Raw genomic sequence first — 15,592 nt, 5'->3', positions numbered from 1 at the left:
ACTTAACCCCTCTCTTAGAGTGTTCGGGTGGTGGTGGGGGGAGGCTGTTCTTTTTCTTTACTCCCACCCTGCGCGAACCCTCTCCTTCCCCTCCTTTGCCACCCCAGGGACAAGCCTGATGGAGGACTGGTTAGTGACAACTCGGGCCCAGGAAGGCTGGGAGGCTGTCCCTCCTCCCCGCTCCAACACCCGCGTGCCAGGGCGGGGTCGGGGTAATGAGTGAGGCCAAGAGGCTGCGCCCCCTACGCTGCCCCGGGCCATGCGTTGCGGCTCTGCAGACGCCCTTGGAGGCTGATCTGGCTGCGGAGGTCGATCCTGACAGCGCGGGGGCAGGAGGGGGCTGGCCTTGCTCCCCACGCCCACCTAGCAGGGACCCAGACGCAGCTCCGGCCCCCTCCCTGCATCTCGCCAGCCCAGGAGCTTCAGGAGACCCGGGCGCAGCTTTCCGAGCACGGTGCCTCGCTTAGGGGCGGTGGTGCCCTGGGGGAGGGGAGGGCGCGCGGAGGTGGCAGGGGCAGCGAGGGACCCGGCCTGGCAGCGCCGCTTCAAGTTTCCACCCGCACGGTTGTGCAACCTGGAGGGGAGCGAGAGCCGCGGAAAACAAGCCGAGCCCATAAACAAAGCCACGTGGCCTCCGGGCCGGGGGGCCGGGCTAAGAGCAGGCGGCTCTTCCGGCAACAAAGAGCCGCGGCCGGCGGCGGGGATAAATACTGCGGCCGCGACAGCCGCGCAGCACTCCCGGAGCCCGCGGCGCCCGAGACCCTCCCCGCGCCGGCAGCCCCGCAGGGTGCCCCGCGCCGTTCCGCCGCCCCCACGCCCCCACGCCAGTTCCCGGCCGCCGCCCCCGTCGCGGGCCCCACACCCCGAGCATCCGCCCCGGGTGGCGCGTCCCCGAGGCCGCCAGGCCGGTCCCGTCTCCCAGTCCGCCCCGTCCGCTCTCGGTGCCATGCCATTCCTCGGCCAGGACTGGCGGTCCCCCGGGCAGAGCTGGGTGAAGACGGCCGACGGCTGGAAGCGCTTCCTGGATGAGAAGAGCGGCAGCTTCGTGAGCGACCTCAGCAGGTGAGGGGACCCGCCACCAACTTCCAGCCCCGCGACACTGACCCGGGCTGGTCTGGGGGGCGCAGGGACGGCGAATGCGGGGCAGGCGGGGCTGGAGCGGGCTGCGGAGGGAGACCCTGACCGGGAGGGTGGGACTGCGATGCCCGCATTTCTGCAGAGGTCTCCAGAGCACGAGAGACAGGGAATCCGGTTTCTCTTATTGTTCAAGGTCATTGTCCCCAAGTGGACACGACTCCTTACGGAACACCTGGTCCCTCTGAGAACCTGACGATATTCGCGGGTAGTGTCCCCGGACGCTCGCTCGGACTTAATCACCCATCTTTAGTGGTCCCTGCTTTAAGGACCCCAGAGTCGCTCACTTTGCGCGTGTGGGGGGCTCGGGCGGGTGGGCTGAGCCCCTTCACCTCCTCGTCACCGGGCTCCCAGCGCCCAAGCGCGGTGGACGCGACCAGTGACGGGATGCGATGAGGGTCCCACCTGGAGCGCTTCCAGGCTCCGCCCAGGCACGGGCAACCACGAAGTGGCCGGGAAGATGAGTAACCAGGAAGGGACAGCCAGATGGTCCCTGGGGGAGCTGCTTACTGGGCGGGCTGCGGAGGTGCAGAGGGGGCTGGAGGCGGGAGATGAAACTCAACAGCTCTCTGCTTCTGGGAGGACAGGGCTCTTGCACCTGTTTTCTGGTGGCCCTCTCCGTCGGTCTGCTTTGTATAGAGCGTGCACTGTTTCCAGGGGTGCCTGTTAGCTGCGGAAAGCCTGCCTGGCCTGGGTACGAGTCTCTGGTTTGGAGGTCTCATCTGAGCTCTGTGATCTGGTGGGAAACTTGAGGTCTGCTGCGCTCCGCTCTCAGCTTGGCTAACTACGCCAGCGCCCGCTAATAAGTGAGGTTGCCTGGAATTTGTCAGCCCCTGACCTCGACAGTTGACTTTCAGAGACTCTTACCATTTAGCCCGGTGAGGGGGGGGGCCATGAAAGTGATTCCAGAAAGGACTGGTGCAGCCAGGGTCACCCCTGGGTGCCTATTCCTACCGCCTTTGGTTAAAACCATGGGCCCCTGCACCCTTAAATTGACTTCGATGGAGAATTCTGTTTCTGGGCCAGGTTCCCACTTACTGAGATTTACCACTGGTTGCTTGGATAAAGCACTGGCAATAAATTTTGAGAAAACTATCAAGAAAATGTGGTTATTTTGGCAGCTCGGCCTCCAGTGCCTCCCATTTGTTTGCAATTTGTAATGCATCAAATTCCCATTGTCTCACAAAGTAAAGAAAGACATTATTTAATCCTGGAGTCTGTCCGGAGAGACCTGAATGTACTAACCGCCAGCATATAACCATTTATGTTGAAGTTACTTGGAGGCAGTCCCAGAGGAGTTTAGGGATCACCATAAGGAAACCTTATTTACACAAAATCAGGCAATTTACAGAAAAGTAAGACTAACTGCTATTGACAGACTGTGTCTTTTATTGACTGGAGTTGCCAATTATGCCTGAATTATTCCCTCAACAAAATGGGAAACTTCCTTTCTCCTTGTTCCTAAGGACAATGATCTAATATTTTGGTACTTTATTTCTGTATACAAGTTCAGATTCTTTCTATAAAGGTGCAGAAAGGGTCTGAAGAGCCATGTTAGAGCCGCTCACCTAAATATAATTGCAGGCTGCTCCTCAGCGGGGAGCAGATGATTGGGTTCAGCAGGAGAGGATTTAAAATGTAGGGTCCTATTCATACTCACCTACCTGGGAGGCTGAGGTGGGAGGGTCACTTGTAACCAGAAGTTCAAGGTTGCAGTGAGTCATGACTGTGCCACTGCGCTCCAGCCTGGGCCACAGAAAGAGACTCTATCTCTAAAAATAACTAAAAATTTAAAATTTGTTTTAAAATACCCTATACCAGCATCAGAAGATAAACTGGTGTCAATCTCCTTTAGAAATAAATAGTGATATCTCTGTCTTCACAGTATAGAAGACCTGAAGATGGTTTTAACTTACCACAAAAGCTTAGACTGGGCTGGGATCAGGTGGCTTCCTGCCCAGCCCCCCTCCCGTGTCCCGTTCACTCTTTTCTTTCCTCCCGTTTCACACCTGAGCTGGAGCTGTCACATCCATCATCATTACCGCAAATAGTCATTGATATTCTGACCACCTGTGGTCCTTTGAGTCAGCGTTTAAGAATCATTTGGTAGCCTCCTAACAAAGCAGCTGGCTATTTGTTTGCAGGGTATTTTTTTTCCAGCAACTGTAAACAATCCCTTCCCTACTTAGCATGAGAAGCCTGCCAACTACTTAAAAGCAGTTGGCCTTCTGTGGTCTGGGTTTGTCATCTCAGATATCCTCACTGTTTTTGGTCTTGGTGATGTTTCCCTCTGAAGTCAGGTTTGGGCTGCGTGCCTGGAGACACAGGTGAAGCTGAATGCCTCTCCTGTTCTGAGAAAACAAAAGGTAGGTCCTTAAGCAGGGAGGGACCCTGAAACAGAGGACTGCAGAGACATGGTAGACCGACTTCTCTGATTCCATGGACCGTTCTGTGAGCCGCCCAAACAAGAGCAAGGGATGAATGAAGGAGGCGTTGGGTGGTTTTCAGCCTGGGGCTGTTGTTTCGTGTTGACCAAGGCTTGTCCACACAGCATACCCATTCTAGACTCAGCTGGCCACCCTCTCTGTGGCCCAGGACTCCATCCTCCTCCAATGTATGTTACAAATCCAGTCTCAGCCATGTGCCCAGGAGTGAGATCACGGAAGGATTTAAGATAAGCTTAAAGCAAGACCCCTTCTCAAAAATGTCGACATTATATAAAATACAAGGGGAATGGCAAGTGTTAAATATGGTGGGGCAGATTAAAAATGCAAGGAAAGAGCTTGGCGTGAATGGGGATGATCCAAGAATGCTTCAAGGAAGTGGTGGTTCAGGCGCCCGCACAGCCCTCTTCAGCAACCACCCCCTCGCCGCCCACCCCCAGGATGAGTAACCTAAACTGTCTGAGCCTCTACCACCCTTCTCTAAGCCTACACTTCTGTCATTGAAAACTGACTCAAATCTTGCTTTACTGTATAGCTAAGGCTGGACCCAGAAGCAGGAAGTTTACCTTGGTGCCTGGGTAAAAATAATAGTTAAGATTTTATAAGAGCTTACTGTGTGCCAGACACTGTTCTATGAGCGTTATACACTAGGCTGTTTGTTTCACCAGAGCATTCTGGGTACTAACCTTGTGAGTCTGGCGATCTAGAGATGCATCAGTCAATTAGCATAGAAATTTCACTGGCTTTAATCAAGGCTCTATAACTACAATTAAGCCTCTTGGGGCACGTCACAGCTTTCTTAAATGGTTTTTATTGCAAATGAAATGAGAAATAGGGCTCTATTTTTTTTTTCATTCCCTTTATCTGCTGCCAAAACCATCTTATTTATGGTCTTATTTTGAAATTTTTTTAAAGTTGCCTTTAAGTGTCTTGGTATGTGGTAATGTGGGGCTGGGGTCTTTTTCTTATTCTAGACCTGCACCTATAAAAATCAAGATTAGTAAAAAGTGACACAAAATAGCAATTTGCTGGCTAGTATTGAATTTTGTGAAGAAAGCAGCCTCGTTGAGATGGTTTTGCTTATTTAAAAAAAAAAAAAATCCAATGCTACAATTCCTAAATGGTAATGGTTTTTCTTGTTAAAAATTTCAGTTGTAATTTTCCATTGGCTTTGCATTTCCTTGAAAAGGACACAATTGGACTCTCAAAATAGCCTCTAACTGAATATATTATTGCTTAAAAGAAAACATATAAGTAGGCAACACAAATAAACCCCACAGCCCTTCTTTCCAGGCCCTACCTCCGGAATCCAAAACCTAGTACCAAGTGAAAAGTATAGGGTTTCTCTTTGGTTCAAACTTTTCTGCATTCTACAGTGAGAGAACATCATCAATTATGTAAAATTCTTTCTAAACTAGCTTTTGAAATGAGTCACTCAGCCTTAAAGCAGGTTATTGTAACTTCTGAGGAAAATGAGTGCACCAATTCCTTTGAAGAATGTTTTCAATTGGAAAAGAATAAAATGAAATATAAATATTTGAACTTGCAAAGTAATGATCATAATCTACGGCCCGGGCTGGGCAAATCTGCTGCCAGACCTTAAATGTTGTCACTGAGACTAAGACAGCCTCATTTCATGATTCTCTATATGTGGATTTATACTGTAGGTTTTTGTTGTTGGGGGTGTGTGTGTGTTCTTTCAAAGTAAGCCTTCATGTGGTATTTTTGCACACAAAATGTTCTAGCTTTGCTTTCTAAAGCTGTTCTCAGCTGTGGTACATCGTGGACCACTCAAATGACCTTCTATCTTTTACTCTTTTTCTCTCGGTGTTGATTGAAATGTCTTAAGTTAGCCTCAGGGACTCAGTTCTGCTCTTTGTTCCGTCCCTCTTTTCCTTCTGACCTTGGAGCAGATAATCAGCTGGTCAGTAATTCTGTACCCCTGTAGTCATGCAAGTAGACAGAAACACACTCATGTGTTATACAAAGCCTGGCCCAAAACACTCAACCTTGGCTTGCTTTTGAAAGTGCCTCTGAGAGGACGTTTCTGCAGGACTCTATCTGAAACCTAAAAATATCCTGTTTCCCTGAATGAACAGGAGAACGCTATTGAGTTTAGTAGGAAACTCAATAAATGGTATGAAGCATGGCCTTAAGAAGGAAGATTAACAAATGATTATTTATTAAGTTTGTCCTGAAAGATCCAGAAAAGCAGCACTGAGAATATTGTTGGAGATGTCACATGTAAGCATATTAGCAAGATGCTTATCCTAATTGAAGTGCTACTTGAGAGACTATTGTCTTAATAACAAAAAGATACTGGAAATTGCTTCAAATCTTCTCTTCTCTTCTACCATTTACACAATGCCAAGGAAATAGAGAAGTGCAGATGTACATAATTGTACCCAACAGATGTATATCCAAAAAAGATAGAAATCAAATTACACTTTAAATTCAGCAGAGAAACTCAGAAAATTGAAGGAGTATGAAATATCAATGGTATAGCCAAAAAAACCCCTAATTTATGTTTTACCAGTTGGCATTATAAATCCTGTTTTACATACTTCGTGGGGGTTGAGGGAGTTGGGAAACCTATCTTATCATCATACCTCAGTATTTCTCCCGCATTCTTTCTGTGGAAATTATTCAGAGATTTACTTGGAAGTTACACTGTATAGTAGAATAGCTCATTACCCCTCAAATGATCGCTCAGCGCACTGAAGGAAATAAGTGCCCACGTTGAAGCTGCCCATCCTTCAAAGACCTGTGAATTAGGCAGGGACATCCAGTGTCTGTTCAGCCCTTATAAATTTATCAGTTATAAGTTTACCTTCTTTAGTCAAGGGTCTTCACCTCGCAGCACGATGCCTAGTGTGTGTCAGTCCAGGCACTACCTAAAACTTAAGCAGCTAGCGCTCAACACTAAGCATCTCCTAGAAATGGAGTTTATAAGTCAGATTTTTGTAAACATGATCATGTTTTAAAGACATGTTAGGAGGATGCTACTTAAAAGCAGCTTGGGTCTACTTTAAATGGATGAATTGTATGGTATGTGAAGTTTATCTCAATGAAGCTTTTTTTTTTTTTTTAAGAAGCAGCAGCAGCTTGGGGTAAATGCTTTTGCAAAATGAAGGCATTGTGTAGTACATGATGTCAGTAATCTCCCCTCCCCCATCCGTCATTTTTGTTTAAAGTAATATTGTAGTTCTCTGCATTGCTCTTAGTTGAAGAGTAGAGTGCTGTATTTCAAATTACAATGCAAGGCACTGTTAGGGAATTCAAAAGAAGTAGAAGCCCCCATCCCTGCCTTCCACACAGATGTGAAAATGTTTCATCCTGAAGGGGAAGTCTGTGCCTGTATAGACTTTTTTTTTTTTTTTTTTTTTTTTGAGACGGAGTCTCACTCTGTTGCCCAGGCTGGGGTGCAGTGGCATGATCTCGGCTCACTGCAACCTCCGCCTCCCGGGTTCAAGCAATTCTCTGCCTCAGCCACCATGCCCAGCTAATTTTTGTATTTTTAGTAGAGACGGGGTTTCATCATTTGACCAGGCTGATGTTGAACTTCTGTCCTCGTGACAGGAGTCGCGACCTCCTCAGCCTCCCAAAGTGCTGGGATTACAAGTGTGAGCCACCACCCCTGGCTGACTTATTTTTGAGTGATCATTTTATTGTTTTATTTTGTTTGAGAAGCCTGTATGTTTATTTGTTTTATAACTCACTAAGTTATTTATAGAAACAACTCAGGTTCATATATAGCTTTTACATCCTATCTTCTTTGTCTTCTGTTACTCATAGTTACTGCAACAAGGAGGTATACAATAAGGAGAATCTTTTCAACAGCCTGAACTATGATGTTGCAGCCAAGAAGAGAAAGAAGGACATGCTGAATAGCAAAACCAAAACTCAGTGTAAGCCATTTGTTTTGAACTTAAGAAAAAAGCCGTTTGAAGATAGTTATGATTGGTTCTTGGAGGGAAAAATAATAACACCTCCCATGTCACACATCTGCCTCAATGTTTTACTGTGTCACTGACAAAGGTTACTGGGATCCTAACACTCAGAAACCTGGCTGTGCATTTTACAAGCGAGATTAACATGTTCTTTATAGTCTTGTTTATAAAAGTCAGTTGCTAGTTGAGGGCTTTTTTTCCTGCTAGTCATTTGTATTTGACATAGGTTATTTTATAGTGATATGGTCAGCCAAATCAGTTCCAGTGTGTACTTTTATTTTGAACTGTTTCGAGGCTTTGAAAATAGATTTTTCTCCTTGTATAAATCCTATTAACATTTCTAGATAGTATATGTAAGTATCAGCAGAGAATATAAAGTTTTGTTAATCAGCAGTAATTCTAGGTTATTTTATCTGTAATGCATGTTTTCCTCATGCTATCTGTTTGATTTCTACTTTTCATGGCCTTATATAAGTTTCAGGTTTGGCATTTAAAATAAACTTGTACTTGAGTATTAGTGTTTTTTGTTTTTGTTTTTGTTTTAATTTGGAGCTTTGTAAAAAAAAAAATTTTTATTTTTTGTGACAGAGTCTTGCTCTGTCGCCCAGGCTGGAGTGCTGTGGCATGATCTCAGCTCACTGCAACCTCTGCCTCCTAGGTTTAAGTGATTCTCATGCCTCAGCCTCCTGAGTAGCTGGGATGATAGGTGCCTGTCACCATACTCAGCTAATTTTTGTGTTTTTAGTAAAGACGGGGTTTTGCCATGTTACCCAGGCTGGTCTTGAACTCCAGGGTTCACACGATCCACCCACCTCTGTTCACAGCATGTGACTCAGTCTGTCAAAACCTAATTTCTTTTTATTTCTTTTTTTTGGGGGGAGGGGGGACAGAGTCTCCCTCTGTCGCCCAGGCTGGAGTGCAGTGGCACAATGTCAGCTCACTGAAACCTGCACCTCCCAGGTTCAAGTGATTCTCCTGCCTCAGCCTCCCAAGTAGCTGGGATTACAGGCACCCACCACTACACCTGGCTAATTTTTGTATTTTTAGAAGAGATGGGGTTTCACCATGTTGGCCAGGCTGGTCTCAAACTCCTGACCTCTAGTGATCTGCCTGCGTCCCCCTCCCAAACTGCTGGGATTACAGGTGTGAGCCGCTGCACCCAGCCTGTAATTTCTTATGACATAAGGTTTTAGAAAAAAAATAATAATAATTTGGAGCTTTGGTATATGAAATCTGGCTAGCAAAGATTTAGAGTGCTTCAGACAAAGCACTGCAGAAATTAAGCACTTGAAACTTCTTAGGTTGTTAGTAGAGTCATTATCTTTTTTGTCAAAACTTTTAAAACTTCGGAATAAATGAAATGAAATGTTTTAAATCTTGGGCATGTTGCAAATGTTAAAGATGTGTATTCTTTTTGTTTCTATAGATTTCCACCAAGAAAAATGGATCTATGTTCACAAAGGAAGCACGAAAGAGGTGAGCCTCCGTCCATTTACTAAACAGTCATGCTAAGCCGTGTCCCTTCCTGATAGCATCGGGAGGAATATGGTAGGGAGGGGGATTACTTCAAATCATGTCTTCTTGGACGTGGGACTTGGCAGCTATTAGTCTACTATCCAGCCAACCATCAGAGTTTGGGACAACAGAGAGAGAAAGAAGCAAAAGTCACTAAATGGACCCTCCAGTCGTTGAATGAGATTATGTATGTAAAAGTGCTTTATAAAGATTCATGTGCCCATCTCAAATATATTATTATATTGTCCTGGGTTTTGCCTCAGGGCAGTATCTCCCTTTTGTTCTAAGATCTCTTTGGACTTCAACTCAGTTAAATTTCAGTACTGGAAGGGCTAATCACTAAATATAGTAGAAGTTGCTAGTGCCTGCTCAGTGTGACGTGGAAGGGGACAAGACATAATAACCACATTTGTATGGCACTCTATAAAGCCCTTTTACGTATATTTTCTCTCCACGCAGGCATTTGCTAAAATAGCTGGGATGTAGGCAATATGGAAGAATTTCTATTACTGTCAGGGACCTTGGCAAACATCTAGTTCTCTCTGTGATTTGAGGCCCAGAGGAGGTCAGTGGTATTCCCAAGACCACCCAGATACTCTGAGCAGAGCTGAGATTATGAGCCAGCACTCTATATTCCCAATTCCCCATGCGTTCTTAGGTGAAAAGATCAAAACTTCTTTCGCTTCCTCCCAAAACCTTAAAAACACTTTTGATGATCACAATGAGAAAAGCACTATTGGTATAAGGCAAGGTGGTGACACAGTTGACTCAAGTAGGTCTAAGTCTCTTCCCAAGAGTACGTTACTGTCATCAACCATCATGACCTCCCATATCCTATACCCTGCTCCCAATCTTTTCTTAATAAGCAATTACTTGTTTTTCCAGACTAATGTGTGGAAAAATCATAAGCAAGGTCCCAAATGGTACAAGTCACAAAAAGGGGGATTTTAACATGCGAGGGGCTGCCTGAGGCAGCTGCTGGCTGGGTTACCCATCTCGGTGGCTCTCAAGGGCTTGTGGGTAAGGGAAAGAAGCCAGTGCCCCAGATCACCTAAGATGGGCATCAAGCTCATTCGCAAACTCCAGTTGGGTTGTTCTAACTGGCTTTTTCTGACTCTGATGACCTCTGCATGGCAGGAGTAACTTCTGTGCCTTTGTTTTCACGTTCAGCGCCATGGATATTGCACTCTGGGGGAAGCTTTCAACAGACTGGACTTCTCAACTGCCATTCTGGATTCCAGACGATTTAACTACGTGGTCCGGGTAAGTCTCAAATGCCTAAAGGCTCATCCTGGCTCCTTCCCAAGTTGGATCATCTCTTTGGGTTGTCTTGAAGTAGTTTCTCCAAAAAGTAACTTTTTAGGACCCTAAAAATTTTGAGGCAAGCAGAAGACAGATCCCTCAATCTCTTTTTTTTTTTTTACTTTTTTATTATACTTTAAGTTATTGTGCACATGTGCAGAACATGCAGGTTTGTTACATGGGTATACACGTGCCATGGTGGTTTGCTGTATCTATCACCCCGTCATCCACATTAGGTATTTCTCCTAATGCTATCCCTCCCCTAGCCCCTCACCCCCTGTTATCCCTAATCTCTTTCTTCTTCAACATACTTCAGGTTCTTAAGTGGGTCCTACTAGGATGTCCCTGAGATTGGCCAGGACGGGCACGGGCCACGGTAATACCCGTGAGTTGGTTAGCGAGCCTCTCTCTTGAGGTGAAATTTCACACCAAGCCCCTTTCAAGCCCGCCCTGAGGATACAGGGGAATGTGTCACAGGCAGCACTGGCCCTGGCAACAGCCTTAGCACGACAGAATTCAACAGGAAGCAAGCCCTAGAGCACTTTGGCCTGTTTCAAAACCCTCCCCTCTGACTGTTCTCACCGTCTCCCTCTTGCCCCACTTCAGCTGACTCTGGGGGGCGCTCCAAGGCACTCTCAGATGAGGCCGCAAAACTGGCTGAGTTAAAGCACTTCCATGTTTCTTGCCTGTGGGTCCCTTCCACCCCCATGTGATAACAGTATTCAATCCCGTGTCCACCTAAAGCTTAAAACTGCTTGTTTTGGCCAGGCGTGGTGGCTCACACTTGTAATCCCAGCACTTTGGGAGGCCAAGACAGGTGAATTACCTGAGGTCAGGAGTTCAAGACCAGCCTGGACAACATGGTGAAACTCTGTCTCTACTAAAAATACAAGAAAATTAGCTGGCCATGGTGGCGCACACCTGTAATCCCAGCTACTTGGGAGGCTGAGGCAGGAGAGTTGCTTGAACCCGGGAGGCAGAGGTTGCAGTGAGCTGAGATCGTGCCATTGCACTCCAGCCTGGGCAACAGGAGCAAGACTCCATCTAAAAAAATCTCTTGTTTAGATCTGTTGCTTTCCATTGTAAACCATATTTTGGAAGCTTTAGCAAAATATTAACGACAAAGGTAGTAAAGCAAATCAGCTTAACCATGGGATACGGGACTATCACGTTATTGATGATTTTTCGTTGCTTTACTATTTTATTCCCCCTGCCCACACTCCAGAGCTTCCTTGTGTACTTTTGTCAGCAGTTCAACCTGGGAGGCAGCAGCCGTTTGGGTTTTAGGCTCCGAAGTAGGGAAATTTCCCCCGTGGGTGTGGGTTGGTTTGGTTTTTATTTTCTTTTTCCTGGGTTGTTGTGCTTCTCAGTGCCGTGTTACTGAGTCAGATGACTGCAGAGGCTCAGCCAGGGTGATGACGTTCAAGGCCCCTTGAGACCTGGATCCTTCACCTGTCATCTCGGCAGATGCAGGCTTGGCTGTCCAAAGTGACCTGATAAAAACCCAGGCCTGCAAGGAGCAGGTTAGGAGCTGTGAGCTGAGCCTGTGACCACATGAGCAGATCCATTCACTCCAGCTAAGCTGGAATCTTCTTCCAATCCAAAAGGGATAAAAATAAGAGACCTTCTTGGGTGAAATGTTCATGCCATTCAGTGTGACTCTGCAAGTTCACGGAGGTCACCTAGTCCTCCTAGGGCCCACAAACTAGTCTACACTGGTTGGAAACAGGCCCAGGATGATCTGGAAACTTCCGTTGCCAAGAATACGAATAGTTTCCATCTTCTAGGTATTAGAGGAAGACACTTAGATCTGATGTCTTATTACAAACTGATCTTCAAAATGGTCAGTTTTTAGATGGTCTTCCTTTCTGCCAGTTTTTTTTTTTTTTTTTTTTTTTTTTTTACAAGAAAGCAAAGGAACAAGCATCGGGGTAGTGATAATCTATTTCATACAGTATATTAGTTTTCACCTTTTATCTTTTCAATAACCCTATAAAATGTGGGTGCTTTTATGATCTCTCTTTAAACAAATGGCCGTACGGCAAGATAAAATAACTTGTCCACGGTCACAAAGGGATGAAATCAAGATTTGAAATCTGGGCAGTCTTAGAGTCAACACTTTTAACTGCTACCATAAGTTCTCTGTGAGCAGAGGATCTGAAGTAAAACGGCCTGAGGGCAGGACCCAGCTCCACTAATTTCAAACTGTCTCAGCCTTCCTAAGACTTGGTTTTCTTCTCTATAAGAAGGACTTACCTCAACTTTCCAGGGTAGCTGGGGAAACTCAGTGATATAAACAGAAGCACTTTGCAGCCTAGAATCTACTGTGCAAAGTCAGCCACTAATGTTTATTATTGCCTACTTACCAAAATTATTGATTTCCCCCAAAATGCCTTTTCAATTGAGTTAATTAAAATGTTTTCTACTTTTAAAAAAACAGTTGGCGAATCTGACACTTGATTGAGACTCAGCACAGCGAACACTAAGAGTATCTAATTGTAAAATACATCATGGGCAATTTTGCTTTAAACAATCTTAGAAAAACTGCTGAATGCTTTCAAAGTTGTTAGGTTCAGAAATAGTGGAAAAATATTTCTATTTTGCAAAGAACAAATTTTTCCCCATCACTATTAGAGACCTCTGTAATTTGAGAAATAATATGTTATTTTTATAAAGAACTTAAAAACATTTTAATGATAGCCACTGTGTTTTGAGGTTTTCCTTCTTAGGAACTCAATATACTTCTCATCCATTCTTATCCTTAAACCAACTCTGCAAAGTAGCTTGCCAGTATATCATCCCCATCTTCTACTTGACCTAATGGTGTTTAAATGCTACAGTGATTACTGGTTTCACTAAGGAGCTAAACCGATTTTAAGGGCCATTTGGAAACAAAACAAAACAAAACAAAACGTTTAAAGCCTTGAGAGCCAAATACATTTTCTGAAAATCTGTTATGTTCGTGCTGGTTGCCATCTTCCAAAAAAGACATGCAGAGGTAATAAAAGAGATGGCTAACACTACTATCTCAAAATTTTATCATTTTTATCACACAGCATGAAAATTTCATGGAATGTTTCGAGTCAGAAGATTTTTTACTATAACTTGGAAAGATGTTTATATAACATTTGTACATCATTTTCACTGGCTTCAAGCTATATACATTGGCCCTGCTCCCTCCTCTACACAGCCCCAGTGACATAAAGACAGTTCTAGTTATGTGTTTTAAAGAAGATTTCACATCTCTAGAAGCAGCAACCTGCCAATTTGTGGAAGGGCATTTAAAAAATAGTTTACCCTATACCTCAAGATCAATACATTTTGGAAATTCTCATCGGGAGCTAGAGAGGATTCCAGAGGCTGAGCCAGTCAGACTGGAAGTTTGTAACCTTGAGGAGGTGAGTGCCAACCAGCCAGGTCACAGAGAGGTCAGAGGATCAAGTGAGACTTGAGCATCAAGTCAACCCGGAGAAAGTTTCAGAGGCCACTACCCACTTAACGGCTCTGAAGTGAGCCTGCTATGACCCCAGTGGTCCTTGCACACTTGAATCACCTTTGAAGCTTGTTAGACTACAGAAGCCTACCTCTAGAGCTTCTGATTTAATTAACTGAAGGTGGTACCCAGGCATTGCTACTTTTAAAATACCTGCCTGGTGATCGCAACCAGTTTTCAAGTTTACGAACCAGCTCAGAAACTACTTTGGAGCCTAGATATTAGACTTTGCATATTAAGGAGAATTTTTAAATGAAGTACACTGAGATATTAAGCTCCAGATATGACTTCTGGGGCGTGTACTGAGGTCCATCAGGAATTTAGTGATGCAAAGAGGACAGCCCCTCCTGTATTCCAGCTCAGAGTTTGAAGCTGCTTTTTTGTGGTGCCTTCTGCAAATCAATCACTTTACTTCTCTAAACTGTAAAACTAGGATAAGCATACCTGTATTGAAGCATTTTTATGAGAATGAAAAAATAAAATGTAAAAATAAAGGCAACGGGTGTGAAAGTGTTATATAAATTTCAAAATGCAATGTAACTTACTTTTCAGAAAGTTAAGTAGGATTTTAGCATATGCAACCATCTTTCAAGGGTGATTGAAACCTGAAGACTCCATTCATAGACCAGATACAGTTGGGGGTAGAGATTTGCCTATTTGCAGTGGGACTTTTGAGGTCCTTAGAATGGTTACACATTTTTTAAATCTTTATATCCTCTTCAGTGAGGCTCAATGACAGAAAACATCAACATTCACCCAAATAACTGCCCCTCTTCCCCTGGTCCCTAGTGAGTCACTGGAGAAACTGCATTATCGGGATAAGATGGAATTAAGATAAAAACTGGGCAGTACCTTAAAAAATATAACTTTAAAAGGGCAGAAAACCAACTGTTACAGAGTATCTCTTATTGCTGAGTGCAGTGTAATACAGAGCTTGAACTTGAACTCAAACATATACTCCTCTAAAATCTGTATTATTTTCTCCAGGCCCTACCACTGGCCAGTGAGGGAAATAGATGAAATAGATATGACTCTGCCTTGAAAGTCTGTAGCAGGGGTCGGCAAACCTCTAGCCCTCAGCTCAATAGCCTGCCGCCTGTTTTTATATGCCTCATGAACTAAGAATGATTTACGTGTTTTTCAGTGTTTTAAAACATTGAAAGGAGTATAATATTTAATGACACATGGAAATTATATACAGTTCAAATTTCAGTATCCATAGTTTTATTGGAACACAGCTATGCTCATTCATTAGATATCGTCTATGGCTATTTTTGTGCAAAATGGCAGAGTTGGGTTCAGAGTTGAGCGACAGAAAGCTTATAGCCTGCGAGCCTTAAATATTTACTATCTGGATCTTTACAGAAAAAAAAAATTATTGCCACCTGCCTTATAGTCTAACTGATAGCCTGAGAAGTATGCATTAAAAGAAGTTGGGGTAGTGGCTCATACCTGTAATCCCAGCACTTTGGGAGGCCGAGGCAGGTGGATCACCTGAGGTCAGGAGTTCGAGACCAGCCTGGGCAACATGGAGAAACCCCGTCTCTACTAAAAATTCAAAATTAGCCAGACGTGGTAGCACATGCCTGTAATCCCAGCTACTCAGGAGGCTGAAACAGGAGAATCACTTGAACCCGGGAGGCGGAGGTTGCATTGAGCTGAGATCACGCCACTGCACTCCAGTCTGGGCAACAGAAGCTGTTGTTTTAAAAACTCAAAAAATATATATAAGATCATCGAAGCGTGTTGCCACG

The 15,592-nt window shown here is 44.8% G+C and overlaps 1 protein-coding gene across 1 annotated transcript in view; it reads left to right on the top strand.

The window, feature by feature from the left end:
- Positions 1 to 731: 731 nt before the first annotated feature.
- FBXO32 (F-box protein 32) overlaps positions 732 to 15,592 on the top strand; it is a 42,477-nt gene continuing 27,616 nt past the window's right edge. Inside the window, exons 1-4 of the mRNA XM_012451600.2 lie at positions 732 to 1,062; positions 7,374 to 7,486; positions 8,955 to 9,004; positions 10,214 to 10,306. Coding sequence (XP_012307023.1) covers positions 947 to 1,062; positions 7,374 to 7,486; positions 8,955 to 9,004; positions 10,214 to 10,306 — 372 coding nt within the window. The 5' untranslated portion in view covers positions 732 to 946. The remainder of the gene's footprint in view (positions 1,063 to 7,373; positions 7,487 to 8,954; positions 9,005 to 10,213; positions 10,307 to 15,592) is intronic.

The sequence above is a fragment of the Aotus nancymaae genome, unplaced genomic scaffold (genome assembly GCF_030222135.1).
Source record: "Aotus nancymaae isolate 86718 unplaced genomic scaffold, 86718_ANA_hifiasm-v0.15.2.pri h1tg000036l, whole genome shotgun sequence".
Taxonomy (NCBI): domain Eukaryota; kingdom Metazoa; phylum Chordata; class Mammalia; order Primates; family Aotidae; genus Aotus; species Aotus nancymaae.
This window is presented reverse-complemented; position numbering and strand designations above follow the sequence as displayed.